This window comes from Hirundo rustica, chromosome 1 (genome assembly GCF_015227805.2).
Source record: "Hirundo rustica isolate bHirRus1 chromosome 1, bHirRus1.pri.v3, whole genome shotgun sequence".
Lineage (NCBI taxonomy): Eukaryota > Metazoa > Chordata > Aves > Passeriformes > Hirundinidae > Hirundo > Hirundo rustica.
In genome coordinates, this window is record NC_053450.1 from 123,915,100 (window position 1) to 123,931,650 (window position 16,551).

Sequence of the window (16,551 nt, forward strand, 5' to 3'; positions counted from 1 at the left end):
GAAACCACTAACCAACCCACACTTCTTAACAAACAAAGCTTTACATTATTCAGATTTACAGAAAATATTGCAGCTTATTAGCAAGATGTTTTCAGAGTATAAAAAAAAAAAAAAAAAAAAAAAAAAAAAGGAGGGGGGTTGCTAATAAGTAAGGGGTTTCCCCCCACCCAACCACTTGATTACAAAGTGGTTTATGATGTTGTTGGACATCTGATGGGTAGTGTTATCATGAACATTTAATCTTTATTTCTTAAAGAATCTTCTAACAAAACAGATTTTCCAGACTAGAATATTAAATGAAATATATGAAGTATATGCACCCTGTTTTAGGAATTTAAGAGGAAATGCCACATAATGCTACAGATCAACCATGTAGAAATGATCACATGCAGACTGCCTTATAGATGCAGTGCAAATCAAATTTATGAAGAATGCAATTAATCTGCAGGAACAGTGACTAATTCCTTTCACAAGTTTAACTAAGAATTCAGCTGTTTGGCGGGGGCTGTTTTTAACTTCGATAAGCAATTATTTATTTTAAGCAGACTATACAGAGTAGGGTTATGAAATACAAATTCATTTAGGAAAGAATTCCACGTCCAAAATCAAAAAGTCATAAACAGGTTAAATCTCTAGGAAAGAAAAAAAAAAATCTTTCTAACCTCATGATAGTTATTTGCTCATTTTCTACAAAATGGAAGTTGTGATTAAATTCTGATTAGTGAAACACAAAACACTCGATTTTCTCAATCACAACCTGACAATTAAAAGTTCATTAAAATAACCCTGAGATTAAACAATGGGTCGAAATTACAAATATTAGGTTTTTGGTCAGCCAACCGCTTGGATGCACACAACAAAAGGGCCGTGTTTCCAACTTACTGCGGCATTCCCCCCAGCCCCTGACAATTTCACAATGGTCTGGGGCTCCAGCCTCATGGTGAGCCATGTCTCCTTGCATCATCATACCACCACAAGAGAAATCTTCAGCGGCTGACTCACCCCCCGAGCGCTGGGTACCACCACCACCGCCGCCGAGCTGCGGCGGCCGCAGCGTGCGTAACAAAAGCCTGACCCCAGCACGGCTTCCAAGGAGATTTAAACCGCCCCTCTCAATTGTATACTTATTAGAAGTTAGGCACAAAGCTAGGAAGCGTTCCTCTTTACTACGGATTTCCAGACGTACTACAGGACATGTGGAATTCCAGTCACTGCTCACTAATAAAAGTATTTAACCATTTTCCATGGATATACCTATTAAAACGTACCACAAGAAGCCTACCACGGAATAAATGAAACCTTCGGCTAAAGTGCGTTGAATTATTAAACAAAACCTAGTAGATCGCTGTATTAAACACAGTGCTGGCTTTCATTTCCGTATCCTTTCTTCATCTTCAGGCAACGTTTTGTTTGCCCTGGAAAGGCTCCACACCCCCAAACCCCTCCCCCACAAGCCCACCATTGTATCTGTACGAATGTGGAGAATTATGAATGGTTCCTTAGACCGGGCAGGGGGAGGGGGGGAGGAAAAGAGGGGGGTCGCCAAATCCCTTTGTGTGCCGTTACCAGCCGAGGGCAACGGTGCCTTCGCGTTTCCCCCCACGCCGTCCACCATTGCCCAGATGGGCAGGGAGCGCGCCCCCCCCCGCCCCTCCCCGGGCCGGGCAGCTCCCTCGCCCCAGGACTCTCTTCTTCATCATCCCCCAACTCTCCTCCACCCCTTTGTCTTTTTTTTTTTTTTTTTTTTTCCCCTTTTTTTTTTTCTTTTATTTTTTTTTTTTTCCCCCTTCTCCCTCTCCTCTTTCTCCTTTCCATAAGACTCAGCGCAAGAGGCACCGCGAGTAATGCGGGATCATTACCATATGGGGCTCCTCCGGGGCTGGAGGGACCCCCCGCCCCCGCCCCCGCCCCGCAGCCCCCCAGCACGCAGCCGCGGCGGCGCTGCGCGGGAGCCGATCCCGCTCTCTCCCTGGCCACCTCCCCCCGCCATCGCACCCCTTCTTTTTCCTCTCCCTTTTCCTCCTCCCCCCAACCCATACTGCCGGGGAGCGGGATCGCCCAGGCACGACCCCGATGAATAATCCCCACCGCCTGGCACGGCGGGGGAGGAGCGGGGCGGGGGGGCGGGCATTGCGGTGCCTTTTCCCCTCCCTCCCCGGGATCACACCCCGCTCACACGGGGGGAGGTGCGGCCGCCCAGCCGTTTTTGGGCGGAGGGGGCGCGCAGAGCGGACTCCCCCGGCGGAAGGGCAGAGGCGGCGCAGACCGGAGCCCACCCAACTCCGGTTTCCATTTCCCCCGCCCTCCGGCCCTCTCTAAACTTGTCCTGTCCTGTCCAGTCTCCCCCCACCCCTCTCCCCGTCCTTCACCCCAGCCATCCTCCTCCTCCTCCGTGAGTGTGTGTGCGCCCCATCCACTCGCTAATTGAAGAGCTGGGATTCCTCACGTGAGAAGTTGATTTGTAGTTTGAACACGTGGCTCATTCAAAAAGCCGGAATATTCAAGTAATTTTTTTTTCCTCTCTCTATCCTTCCCTCCCCCCCTCCCCTTCTCTCTCTCTCTCTCTTTTTTTTTTTTTTTTTTTTTTTTTTTTTTTTTTTTTTTTTTTTTTTTTTAATACGGAGAGGCGGCGCCTGCATGCACGTAGTGTGACATTTTCATAGTCCGCCTGCTGCTGCCAAAGGGGCTTGGGGGCAAGACAAAAAAAGTAGTTTTTTTTTCCCCTCCCCTCCTCCTTTTCCTCTTCTCAGCCCGCCATCCGCGGCCCCGGCGCTGGGTGTTTCCCCCGTGCCCCCCATGCGCCCGGGTAGCACGGCAGGCACTTAGGGCTCCCGTTTGGCCACGCTTTTTTTCTTTCTTTCTCTCTCTCTCTCTCTTTTTTTTTTTTTTTTTTTTTTTTTTTTTTTTTTTTTTTTTTTACCCCTTGAGTGAGAGAGAGGGAGGGACACAAGCTGCAGATCTGATTTTTTTTTTTCCCTCTCCCTGTCCTCTCTCTCTCTCGCTCTCTCCTTCCTCCATCGCATTTTGTTTTATTTCCCCCTTCCTCCCCACCTCCTCTCGCAAGACGAGGGTTGCAGCCCGCGGTGCGCGCCTCCCCGAGCCGCCAGGAAGATGAACAAGCTCTACATCGGCAACCTCGGCGAGAACGTCAGCCCTCTCGACCTGGAAAGTCTCTTTAAGGACTCCAAGATACCCTTCTCGGGCCAGTTTCTGGTGAAGACGGGGTACGCCTTCGTGGACTGCCCCGACGAGAGCTGGGCCATGAAGGCCATCGAGGCACTTTCAGGTGAGCGGCCCCTTCCACCACCCCCTCCCTCTCCCCGCAGCCCCGACGGCTCCCGCCGCTCGCCTTCTTCCGCGGCCGCGGAGGGGCTGCGGCGCCGGCCTGGGCCGCGCCGCTGCTCTGGGGAGTACTGAGGGGCGCCGGGGGGGTCCCTGTTCCCTCCGGCCCCAGGTGAGGTGGGAACTGTTGTTTTCCGAGCGCGGCCGGAGCCGCCCGGCCTTCCCGCGGAGCCTTTACGCGGGGCTTACGCGGCGGCGGCCCCCTGGAGTGGCCGGGGAGGGGCGGGAGCCTGGGCCCAGAGACCCGCGGCGCGGCCGTTCCCATGTTTTTCCAAGCCCCGCGGCCAGCCCTGCCCGGCCGGGGGCCCTCGCTGCATTGGGGGCTGGGGGGAGGTGGGGGGGGGGGGCGGTGAGCGCAATGAGGCGGAGGCGGGCTGCGGGCGCGGAGCCCTGCGCGGGGCAGCGGCTGCACACACCCACCCCGGGCACAGCTGGACTCCCCCGCAGGGGCCGCCTCCCCCAGAGAGGGCAGAGGTTCCCTTCGACTTGCCTTAGGCCGCGGGGCTGGGGGCGAGACGGCGAATTGCTCTAAACTTGGGAGGGGGAGCCCTGCCTGCCCCCCCCCGCCCCGGGCTGCCCTGTTATTTATTTCGGTTTCTCTTCGCTGCTCTCACGCACCCATCACCGCCTCCAGCAGCGCCGGCTCCCGGCCCCGACATCCTGTTTTTGTGTGTTTAAAAAAAAAAAAATATTTTCGCGTGAAGCGGTTTTGCGGAGGTCTGCCGGGAGAGGCTGCCTCGGAGGAGATGGGCTCAGGTCTGCCGGGAGAGACTGCCTCGGAGGAGATGGGCTCGGGCTGCGCTCCGCGCCTCCCTTCGGCTCTTTTCCCGCCCGCTTCCGAGCAGAAAATCGCCCGAAGTTGGCGGCGCGGGGGGCGGCGGAGCCCCCGCTCCCCCTCCCCGAGACGGGGCCGAGCCCGGCTCCCCGCACACGACGTTTCGCGGGCTGTTTGCAGCGCGGGGCGGGGGAAGGGGCCCCGCCGAGGGCAGAGCGGCTCCCCCGCGGCAGCGGCGCGGCTCCGGGCGCCGGGCTGTGCCGCCCTCCCGGGCCGCGCCACGGCCCCGCTCCGCCGCTGCACGGGCTGCCGATGAATGGGCTAACGTGTTGCGCTCCTCTTTCCTGCTTCGCACCCCTGCGAGCCCGCTCCTGGAGACGGGGACGCACAGCCGCGCTCGAATATTTTCCCCTTTCTGTTTATCTCGGCAGGTAAAGTGGAGCTGCATGGGAAACTCATAGAAGTTGAACATTCGGTCCCGAAAAGACAAAGGTAATTTATTTTTATCCACGTACCCCAGCCCCCTCCCCCCACCCCGTCCCCCGCCCCGCACCGCCCCTTGCCCTTAGTTATCCAGTGAGAAGCAATTTGAAAAATGCTTAGGTTTGTGTTTCTCTTCCCTGTAGATAAATGGACCGCTTTCTTAAACCCACAGACGTGCACTCAGTGCAGTCCGAGAGGTTTTCTAGAATAACCCCATGTATTTCTAATAGTGTCTTGGCAAGGCAGCAGCAATTAACTACTATTTAATTTATTTTTTGAAAGGATACCTTTCTGTGGGAGAAGCAAATTATTATGGTCTGATGGCAAATGATTGTGTAGATTTTTAAAATTTAGAGTTCCGTGAGAAGAGGTAAAATCTGTGTGCTAGCAGGAAATGAAATGTGGTGTTGTGCGCTGTGTAACGGGCAAGCACGTGAGCTCTGCTTCAGCAACAAAAAGCACCTTGTAAATATACTGGTGGTTATATTTTTTTTGATCCTGCCATGTTGGAGTCTGCAGCATTTTACAGGCACATAGTAGAAGTCTCATCTGTATTTGAGAGGATTTTATCATCGCTATTTTGAGCTGCTCTATAGAAGCAGCAGGAGAAGGACTCCTTCCCTGTAAGGACAGGATTTATGCATCCTTAATTTCTAAACGTACGTTTAATTTTTGCAAGGCAATAATTTTGTTTGGCCTCGTGTAAAGCAGCAATATTTGAAATAATGCAGTAGTATTTTTATGCTGCCTATAGCAATTCAGCCTGCTTCTTTCACAAATATTTATATGGTAGAAAACCTGGCATGCACTAGAGAGTAAAAAAAAAAAAAAAAAAAGATCAAACTTTCCACGTGCTTATTCCTGCACTCCATTATTCAGTCTGGGAAGTATGTCTGTCTGTGAAACTTTATTACAAGGGGCTTCTACTATTTCAGGATTATTTTTAAAATTACAGTATTTTTAAACAGTTGATTGGAAAAGATGGTTTATCTGTCTCAATGGGCATTGTATCATGGTATTTTGAGAATTACAAGTTTGATCATCTGTTTAGTCTTAGAAGAAAGCTTCGCTTGAGAAAAAAGTATGGAGGCTTTTTTTCTCTAGTTAAGGGTAGGGGGAACCCCTCTCTGGATAAATTCATTGCATGCGAATCTTTATGGTTACATTTATTTGATACTTTTCATTGAAAATTAATATGGTGTATGTGCTCTTTTTCCTTTAATCTGCAATGAATATAGTTTTGAATTACAGTAGCCTACATTTCATATATTTTGGTAGAAAAATACTGTCATAGATGGAATGCACTTTTAGATTTAAGAAGAAAATTCAGTGAGACATAAAAATTGATGATTTCCTATTAGTCTAATAAATTAATTTACTATCATGCTTAATAATCTTAAGCTTGTACAAAGAGCATTCTATTTATGCTTTTGAAAAGAAATTCATTGCATTCATATAAAGGTAAATTTAAAATCACTGGTTCTTTCCCATTTTTTTTTTTTTAATCATTGTTTAATGTCTTTAGAAGTATTTTTCTGTTATTTCAGCTGCCAGCTGAAGTGGTGTAAAAGTCCATTCTTTGTACTGGGTACCGTGTCCTCTTTGTGAATTAGCAATTATCAAAAACATTTATCTGTGTGTAACTTGTTGAAAAGAATCCTGCACTGGACTTAAAGCACTTTTCTAGGCATGTGTTGCCTGCATATAGGCATACTGAAAAAATTGCAGATGTGATTGTATCAGCATACACATATTCCTTCTCCCAAAGCCCTTATTTGTTAAAACACTGTTTCATCGTGCATTATCATGTTGGGATGTATTAGATATAGTTCAGATTTATACTACTGTTGAACAGAAAATTAAATTGTATTTCTCATGACTGTACTTCCTTCCCCTTTGTTTCCACTCCCCCTCTCCCGAAATCTAATATAGAGTGCCACTTAAAATTCATTCGGTGGCCTCCATATGTAATAGTGACTCTCTTGTTCCTTTTATAGATGTCTTTTTGGGGGGGGGGGGGCAGGGGGAGGCCGGAGGGTGTCAAAAAGTTGGAGATTTTTTTTTTTTCCCCTTGTTTTTCTTACCATTGCTCACTAGGAGCGTACTTAGTGTTGCTAGTTCCATATAAAAACACAGTTTTCAAATGTTGAGTATTGTTGGCGGGAGTGCTTAAGGTGTTTTCAAAGTAACTTAATTGAAGTCTTTGTATCTTTTTGCACCAGAGAAGGGTGCAGGAGTGCTGGGGTGTGGTGGGTGGGGGGTTGCTGGGCAGGCCCACCCAGTGTGTTTGCACGCTGTAAGGCCGGGAAAGCCCTTTCCAAAGAGCCCTGTGCTCTCCAGCGCTCGAGATACGGCTGGAGAAGGGACGCCATCAAAAAAAAAAAAAAAAAAAAAAAGGTGGATGCATCAAGTCTTTCAGCATGAGTGTACAATTAATAGTTTGGTCAAATGATTGCTTCATAAGAGCAAAAGTTGTTTTGTAGTGCAACGAAATTATTCAATACATTGTATTGACCTCTGCTGCTTTGAGGCGGCTTCATGGAGGCTCCTAGCTCCCCTCCTCACAGCCTCCTTAAACATGATTTTTGTGGGAGTTTCTGTTGTTTTATTTATTATTTTTTAACCAGAGTGTGTACATTATCCCTCAGAAAGGTAGTTTGTGGGTATCTTTCTCCAGAGACGGCTGAGGTGCACGAGAGGAAAGGGTAAGGGTTTGGCAATCCATATCCTTGTCACATAAAGGAAGGTCAAGAGGTGGTGTCAGCTAGGATTGCCATAAAGTTGAGCTGAATCTAGAAGACATGGAGTGTGCCTGGCTTGTTATTCAGGGCAAAATTCTTGGGCCCGGTAGTCACTGCATTCCAGTCCTTGCTGGATCTTCTGATTTGAAGTGGGCACACCCAGGTTTGCAAAATTGCCTTCCTACCTGCTGTGGAAGGAAGTAAGGAGAGAGCCTGTGTGTGGCATTCTCCCCGCCACCACTTCCCTGGAAGCATTTGAAAAACAGATGAGGAGAAATGCTGTCCTTCAAAAAAGAGCCCTGGTCAAGGTTTTCTTGATGGAAGGGTGGGGAATCTTTTTGGGGGAGGTGCAAAACATTTAATAAGCTCAGGAGTAGATTCCTGACTTACTATTGAAATCTCTAGGGAATGCCAAAGGAATGCAGCACTTCTGCATTCGGACCCCTTGGTGTGGAAGAAGGCTATTGCAATATTTAAGGGTTTAGGTCACTTTGTGCAGAAGTTAGAGGAGGCACTGTAATGATTTCGACTGCGAGTCACGCTCTGCGAGGGAAGGCAGGGCACCGTTAGTCGCAGCCACTACTCAGAGGAGTTTTCTCCTCGCAAAGCAGCAGTGCGGGAGGAGGATGGCGGCTGCCCGTGGCGTGCGTGGAACTTGCGGTGCGAGGCTTTGGGTACTACCTCGCAGCAATCCAAGAGCAGCTGGTATCTCACGAGGCGATGTAGGCTGCAATCTGATTATTCAAATGGCCCTGATGTCACTTGTGCGTAATGAGGGGGGAGGGCAGGCGCCAACTCTGGGCACCTGGGGATGTGCCTGGCGCAGCCTCCCGGCCTGGCTTCCATGTCCAGGTGGGCTTCCCACCCGGACCTGATCCGCTCTGCCTGCTCCTGGGGCCCTCAGGTACCTAAAATGCTCACAAGTGCCTCAGTTGTGGTAATGATGGGGTGTTTTTCCAGTTGGAAGGTTAGTTATTTTTTTTTGCCCCCCACCTTGAGGGCTCTTTGTTGAGAAGATAAATTCACTGTCTCTTCTGGGGGATTGGTTTGGGAAGGGAGCAGAACTGAGTAACAGAGCTGCACCCTGTAGGTGATGGTGCTCTGTGGGAACAGCAATGGCCTGCCAGCTGGGCTTCACTTCTGACACTGAGGTGTCCGAAGGCTGCTTTGGGGAAAACAGGCCCCAAGTCCCCCTCATGCAACCACCTGTGTTCCACAGGAGACCGACCATTAGATGGGAATTGGATTGTGTTGCTAATTTTCAGTATAATGAGGGTTTGTGTCCTGTGTGCACAAGACGGTGGCAAATGGTTTTGTGAGGCTGAAGTATGTGTGGTAGCTGCAATGGTCATAGTTATTAAAAAAAAAAAAAAAATAATGACATTGATTTTTTGGTTTTGCTTCTGTAAATATCAAGTAGGTAGAAATATGCTCAAAGAAGACATGTTAGAAAATATGCCATTTCTTGGCTGTATTTGTTCTCTTTTCTGTTCTCTCTGTGCAAACTTAGTGGTTTTGAGAGTGAGGGGCCAAAACTTCACATGGTGATTTAAAGTTTTCATTCTGCTTCAGTATTTGTTTTTGCAGATGTGAACACAAGATTCATTTGTTTTAATCTTTGAAATTTTACAACTAGAGTGGAAACACCAGTTGTGACTATTCCTATACAGACAATGAGTTATGACAAAACCAGACAATCTTCATCAACCATGTTAACTGTTACATTGTGGGAAATTTAATTTTTATAGTTCCTCATACTGTTTGATCATTAATTAAGAAAAAAATCCCTTCCTGCTGCAGTTTTTAAAAATCAGCTGGAACGCATGAAACACAGCTGTAAATGTGTGTCCTGAAAGATTGGTCCTGTTCTCGTTTTGCTAGTTTCCCTTTACAGAAGGTACCCCGAGAAATATACTTGTAGTGGACTTCAAATTGTGCATAGATATGGCAAATTTTAAAGGGGTGGAATAAAAAATAACATTTTGGAAGTGTAATTCAAGGGTAGTAAAAATATGATCAGGAAATGTTTAAGATTTTTTTTTTATTATTTCTCCCTTTTTTTCCCTTCGAGCATGGGGTAATAACATTTTCCACATTTTTGAGACCTTGAAGGTGGTATTTTTGTAAAATGGGGCTGTGTTCATTTCAGTCGCTCTTTTAAGTGCAGAGCATAGGACTCCACAGTGCTGGAGTCCTTTTATGGCTTCTGGCTAGCTACTGGGTGGACTTCAAATGCTTAGTTTTGACCTGAAAAAATTTTAAGTGGCTTGAGATTTACCTGCCTAACAGAAGACGTGATGTTTCCCATAATGCCTGTGAGAGAGGGACCCAGACAGAATTAAAATACATCTAATGCTTGGCCATGGACAGGGCTAGTCCTTCAAGGAACCTCACAAAAAAAGATTCTTCTATCCTTAAACCTATTCCTCTCCTTAGGGTCATCTTATCTTTTAGGTTTTTTATTGTCCTGGGATTTTGGTAAAAATATATATGGTGGCATGGACCACAGCTAAAGACACTCTTTCTTCTAGTGATTTCATCCTTACGTGAGTCCAGTGAGATAGGCACAGGATGATATTGATGTAGGACCTTTTCTCCTGTAATTTAGGAGTAAAATTTATCATTGGTATTTAATTATTCAGAATCAGCAAATGGGTAGAGAGCATGTGCAAAAGTTGAATGCCCTAAAATCTAAGTGACAGCTTCATGCTTTGTGTATAGAGTGGGATGGATTGAGAAGTTGGAATAGGTTTGATACATTTAGCAATATCAAGGTGCTTTATGTAGTTCTAGAATGCTTAAAGACCATTCTCTTTTAGTGTACTTTTATTTTCAAATGCAAAAAGTCTATCTCCACACATCAGTCCATTCTTCATCTATAATGATGCAGAATATAGAATTATGTAAAGTCATATGTTAATTACTGTTGAAAGCTAAGATAAAACCATAACTCTCCCTTATTTTGTCTAGAAACATGATGGAATCAAATACTTGAGCATTATTTTATAGTTTCAGTCTAAGGCTTCCATAATTTTTCCGTTTTTTTTTTTTCCTGGGCATGTCAAATGTAGGCGCTTGAACACATTTTCACCCTGCATCTTTGCTGGGTGTGTGTTACCTCTGCTGTCTAAACAAGGAGAGTATCTGGAATATGCCATTAAAAAAATCTCCCCGTGTGTCTGTGTTGGGGGTATGCTGGGGAGACCACTGAGCCCAGTGCGTGCCTCTCTGGGCATGTCTGTCCATCTGGATACTTCAGTGACAGTTGTTCCTTGTCATCAACTGGAATATGTAATTTGGCTTTGAAAAATTTCTGTGTGGGAGCAAGAGTTCCTAGGTGTTTGTGTAAGTATCAAAAAATTGTAGTTTCGTACGACTTCCTGGTTTTGCTCTTTCCAGATCTTCAGTATTGGTTTGTGAGTGTGTTATCGAAGATGCATTTATTTAACGGAGAAGAAAATCTTGATACATGTCGTGAGATACTTAGCAAATGAAGTGCATTACCCTAATACTGACCCTGGTAAACTTTAGAATACTCTATGAGTAATGTCAGTAAAAGAGTGGTGCCAAAAATAGTGGGTTTCCATTTTTTTTCCCTGCAATTCTGCATTGAAATTTCAAAATGAAAAATTATAATATTAATTGTTATTTTGCTGACTTGTGATTATTGTGACAGCTGGCACAAGAGGAACCTACAGTATAAAAGGGTCTCCTGTTCAACATAGCCTCAGCAGCCATGAGCTTCCCCTATAGCCTGTCTCTTCATGGTGCAAGGGAATCAGCATCTATTCAAACTGTCCTTTTGCAGGGCTGAATGAAGGGAAAATGGCCACTAACCTGCAAGAGGAGGCACTCTGTGCTCTTAATTAAGTTAAAATTTGGATGAGAACACTGATAATGAGTCAAAGCAGGACCCCACTCTACCTGGGTATGGGGCTAAGTACAGAAACGAAACTGTCTTGAAATGGAAGATCTCCAGCTGGGAAGGGCTTTACTCCATTTTAAGTTTTTTAGTGTCTTGATTATCTTGTGACTGTAGCCTCTGCAGTGTTTCTCACCAATCAGTAGTTTCAAAGAGAATGCGTATGTATATATGTGTCTCTCGTGTGTGTGTATATATATCTCCAAATACGCATTTTAAAAGATTCTATTACCATAAAATAATTTGCAGTTTAAGCAAGGCATAGCTAAAAATATCTGGAGAAGTTACAAAAATAGTAAGTTTGGGGGTTTTGAGGTGGTGGTGGTGTGGTTTTTTTTGTTTTTGTTTTTTTTTTTTTTTTTTTCCCTAGTACCAATACCCTTGAACACAACTGGAGCTGAATGTTCACTTTTGAAAGATTAACTTTCATGCTCAGCTGAACTTTAGGAATGTTATTTTAAAATATGTAGTCTACACCATGTGTCTAATACATTTTCCCTCATTGAAAATAGCAGTGTTTTATTGTTTTGGTAAATTGTTTTTTAGTTTTTAAATGTAAAGTTTCTATATGTTTTTCCCTCAAAAGTGGAACCCACTTCACCTTAATGGAGCCTTAGAAATTGTAGTGCAGATATAAAAATTCCTAATAAATGGAACTTCAGTGTGTGAACAAAAATTTCTGTTGGAAAAAATAATAAGCTTAAGTTATTAGTTGGCTTTGCAGTTACTTATTTTCCTGAAATTTCATATTAAAGAGCAGTCAGAGATGGAGTAAAAAGCTAGTTGGGCTTGGATTTGGAATTACTCATTAACTATCTAGCATGCATTGATCAAGGTTGGGCTCTCATTTTCTAGGAATAACCAGGGCAGGAGGGCTGGCTGTAGAAAGGGGAGGGGGAATCCCTGCCTCGGGTGAGTTGTGCTGTGCAGGTGCTCCACTCAACTTTTATCTTAAGGCCTGATCCTGCACTCTTCCTGCCCCTTTTCCCCTGCTATCGGAGGGAATCCTGAATCCCAAGTGTGCTGTGAGGAGACTCTTGGGAAACAGTTGACAAAATGTCTCTAGCTTTGATAGGGAAAATGCATCTATCTAGTAAAGGCAAAAGACACCAGTTTTTGGGTTGGGTGTGGTGGTTTTTTTTTTTTTTTTTTTTTTTTTTAGCAGTAGTTTTAAAACAGTTATGGAACAGATAATATAGAAATTCATTTTTTGTGATAGGGTGGATTATTTGGTTTATATGCACAGGGGAAATTCCTCGTGATGGTGGCTTCCTGGTTATCATGGAAGAGTAGTTCAGTTTTTCCTCCTACATCTAAAGTAAAAATGTCAGAGAAGGGTCTCTTTTGGACAGTGCCTGGAAAACATAATTTGTGGGATGTTAGAGGAATTTAGGTAATAGTTTAATCCATGACGGTAGAATATATTTATAGAATAGAATGTAAATGTTGGGATTTTTTTAAATATGAATTCTGATATACATGCTTTAAATTATTTTCTGGTGAAAGTTTGGTGGCAAACTTATTCAGGTAATGGCTAGGGAAAAGAAATTGTCTATCTTGGACTATTGCTGCAAATTTAGAAATAATTTTTCAAATTACTTTGCTGACTGTACACCAGCTCGCACAGGCTCCCCTCACCATAGAGGTACTGGTTTGTTAGTTATTTTCTTCTGTGCTGTAGAGAGCACAAGTGTCCTTTCCCACCAAGGCAGCAGGATTCCTGAATGAAGCACATCTTTCTTTGTGGAAAACCAGTGCTCTGGTGCACAGAGGGAGCTATTCACCAGGGTCAGGCGAGCGGGGTTGGATGCTAAGTGTCCCTTCGTGGTATTGATCACAGCGGGTGCTGCTGCTGCTGATCAGCAGCAAGAGCTCTCACGGTGAGGTTTGTGTTAACAGGAGCTCAGTTATTTAGGTGAGTTCTAGGTGGTGGTGGGCAGCAGCATAACTTGGTGTGATGCTAACCAAAAGTGTTAAAAGCTGCCGTTGCTAATCAGGAGGCGCTGCTATGGACCTGAGAGAAGCGGTGCACTACCTCAATACTTGTTTATTACCTGGCTGCATGAATTTCCTACCTACACAGAAACTTTTAACATAGGATGAGAAATAAGTGAGGAATGGACAGCTCTTATTGTTTGGGTTTTTTTAAACACAGTGTACTCGTTACTAAATTTCTTTTCAGAGTTTAATTCTGGAACTCAGTAGGAGTGGTGTAAAATTGTTCTTGTACTGCTAATACAAGTTCATTTGAAGATGCATCAGAATGCCTATTCTGCTGAAATACTTGGAAAAAAAAAAATTCCATTCCTTAAAGCATTGAAACACCCCACACTGCTGTAACAGACAAAAAGCAGAGGATTTTTTTAAAATAAAATATTAAGATTTTTTCCTCAGTGGTAGTAGTGAGTCCTAATAACTAATGGTGAGTTCCTGTTCTATTTGATGCCTTGCTCTGGGTTGCTGCTCATTGTGTTTATTTAGGGTGCATTATATACCTCTGTTTAGAAATTTTCTTCTTTTTTTCCCCCTGTCATGCCTTGGAGGGAGAATTTTTATAAATAATGTAATTTCTATCTATTCTTTTGCACTAGCTACTCTTAAAGAAGAAGTGATTGTTGACATGTAAATATGTCCCAAATTCTCCATTTAACATAGATTGGTAAGCTTTAGATAAAAGTGGTGTACACTTTGTACAACTGGGCTTTATGGCAGTTGTTCAATTGAACTCAAAGCACGAGCAGAATTGTGTTTAACCTACTTATAGTTGAAGCTACCCATTTTTTCTTGAAAGTAATCTTGGGAAAACAGTTTGAAGACTTGTCATTAACTGAAGTCTTGAAATTATGAGGATTACTCTACCTTTGTGTTTGCCTAGCTTCACTAAAATTGCAGAACTGCATTCACTGGCCGGGGTTGGATTTTGCCTGCCTCTGTGGCAAATAATAAGCTTAGGCATATTGCTTTTCTTCCTGGCCCTTGTGCTGACATCACCAGATCCTTGCAGTTCACCCAGTATGACTATTATTGGTTTTGCACATGCTAAGCTCAGCATCTCAAGACGAAACTGAGATTTCTGTTCGGATCCAGCACCACGCGTGTGGTTGTGTCCGTCTCCCGCGGTACAGTGGTGCTGTGTTTTGTGCTAGAGCACTTGGAAAAAATGGTTTTTCAGATGAAAGTTGAAGTTAAGATTAGCTTTTTAAGCTAGAGACTGCTGGTGGAAATCACATGTGATTTTGTATTCCAGAAAGACTCTCTTTGACATAGTTCTTGCTTGTGTCACCGGATGTATCATTTTGGGTGGTACCTTTGGGGGAAAACAGCAGTAAAAGGAAAAATAAAAAGGGCAAAACATGGAAAAGTCTGTCCAAAACTTAGTCATGTTTTAACATGATGAAAGCCTGCAAATTCCAGGGGAACAAATGGCATTTGTGCAGTGACACTTTTCTGGAGGTGGCTCTGGTGTGTCACCTACCTGTTGAGACTGGGGCAAGATGAGGAGAGCTTGGCCTGGTTTGGGGGTGCTGAGGAGGTGTCCTGACCCCTTTTCTCTCTAACATTCAGCCCTGTGAGCTTCCCTTGCTCTCTGCATAACGTGTATGTGGTTGTGAGGTATTAAAATGTGTCTTAGAGGGGGAGGAGAGGGAGGGAGGGAGTGATCGCTTTGTTTTGGGGCTTTTGGTAGCTCCAGTTCTGGTTGTTGCTGGTGGCTTTGTGTCGCTGCACAGCCCAGCACTAGGCACAAAGCTGGTGCCAGCATAACTTGAAACAAGCTGAATTTTGGGGGGGATGATCGTGGGGAGTAAAGAAGACACACAAGCAGTAGTGTTAGCAAAAAGTGGTTAGTAACCCCCAAAGAAGGATGATTTATATCTGTGGTTAAATATCTTACAACACCATAGTCTTCCTTGAGACTTTTTTTTTTTTAATTTGCTAGTTTAACTTTCTCCAACTCTTTTAAAAAATGTTCTTAAATCCTCAGTTGCTGAGTATATCTATATGCAGGTGGAATTGCTGAATTTAGAAGCCTTGAAAGGCATATTTAAACTATACTAAACTCTACTCTAAGGTAAAAGCAACTCAATCTATTTGTGGGGGCAAGTTCCACCTAATTTAGGTGTCTCTGTTTATAAATCAGTACCATATGATTGTAAAAATAAGATAGTAATTACTGTCTTGGTGTGATAATAAGCCTGCACATCTGTATACAAACTAAATTCAAACTAATTATCTGCTAAATAATTTATTAAATGTGGTCAAAATTATCATCTTCATTCATATAAACTTTGTTCATAATCTTGATTTAAATACCCTGCAGAATGCCATGTCTTTGAAAATTGCAACTTACTAAATACAAATAATCTTGATGTTAATGATGATTAACTTATAAATTATAGTTATGATTTAACTGGTTAGCTGTATCATGATATAAGCCTTTTCTCCTCTTTAAAAATAACTAATTCAAAATTACGATTTTGCTTAGTTTAATATGAAGTGAACTAAAATAATGTCAGTGTTAAATGCTATGTAAAGAGTGTACTTTCCAGTGCAGAAATGTAAACTATTTTTTTATTCTCTGGTCATGGCAGTGTATTCAAATCTACAATGGCAGTGGAAAAGTCAGTGCTATGATATTCATCCTCAAAACCTGTGCTATATCCTGTTTTCTGTGAAAAAGAAATTAAAATTAATGAAATTATTTAAAAGTTGATAGTATTTATCTTATAATTGCTCTATATATGCTCTCTCTATATATAATTGTTCTATATATACCTAAAGTTAGAAACAGATTTTTTTTTTTAGTAGTATTACTAATGTGAGGGAAATAATTTTATATTTACTGTAAAGGTTGCTAAAGAAAATACACTTACTCCTCTTACATACAAGCAGTTTTTCAGCATACCTTCCCTTTGAAAGAAATTGTAGAATTGTAATGTTGCATAATTTAAAGTCAGTGAACAATTGAATTTTAGTTGTTGACTTTTCCAGTTGAACAGAATGAAATGATACTCTAAGGCTTTAATCAAGCCCTGGTATGAAAGCTCAGGGATTGCTTTCATATATTATACTATGTAAGCCTGCATGCACTAATCAAAGCTGCTATGACAAAAGCACAGAAGATTGTTTTGGTAATTCTTAAAAATGAAGTTTAATGCAAGATATAGTTAACAGCATTCCTATTAAGTAAAATAAGAAAATATTGCAAAAGACACTTTGCACACAATCTGTGATGCTTTAACTATGGCAATACAAATTATTTACTCTACATGGGGATTTACTTGTGTAGA

General features: G+C 43.5%; 1 protein-coding gene across 4 annotated transcripts in view; it reads left to right on the plus strand.

Moving 5' to 3' along the window:
* Window positions 1-2,170: 2,170 nt before the first annotated feature.
* The window catches only part of IGF2BP3 (insulin like growth factor 2 mRNA binding protein 3), a 110,402-nt gene continuing 96,021 nt past the window's right edge, over window positions 2,171-16,551 (plus strand). For 2 of the 4 annotated variants that reach the window (XM_058421997.1, XM_058421998.1), the window contains exons 1-4: window positions 2,192-2,446; window positions 2,627-2,707; window positions 3,065-3,286; window positions 4,549-4,609. In XM_058421997.1, the coding sequence (XP_058277980.1) occupies window positions 3,112-3,286; window positions 4,549-4,609 (236 nt within the window). In that variant the 5' untranslated portion in view covers window positions 2,192-2,446; window positions 2,627-2,707; window positions 3,065-3,111. Of the gene's footprint in view, window positions 2,505-2,626; window positions 2,708-3,064; window positions 3,287-4,548; window positions 4,610-16,551 lie in introns of all 4 variants that reach the window. The other 2 variants (XM_040076349.1, XM_040076341.1) reach the window with 2 other exon arrangements.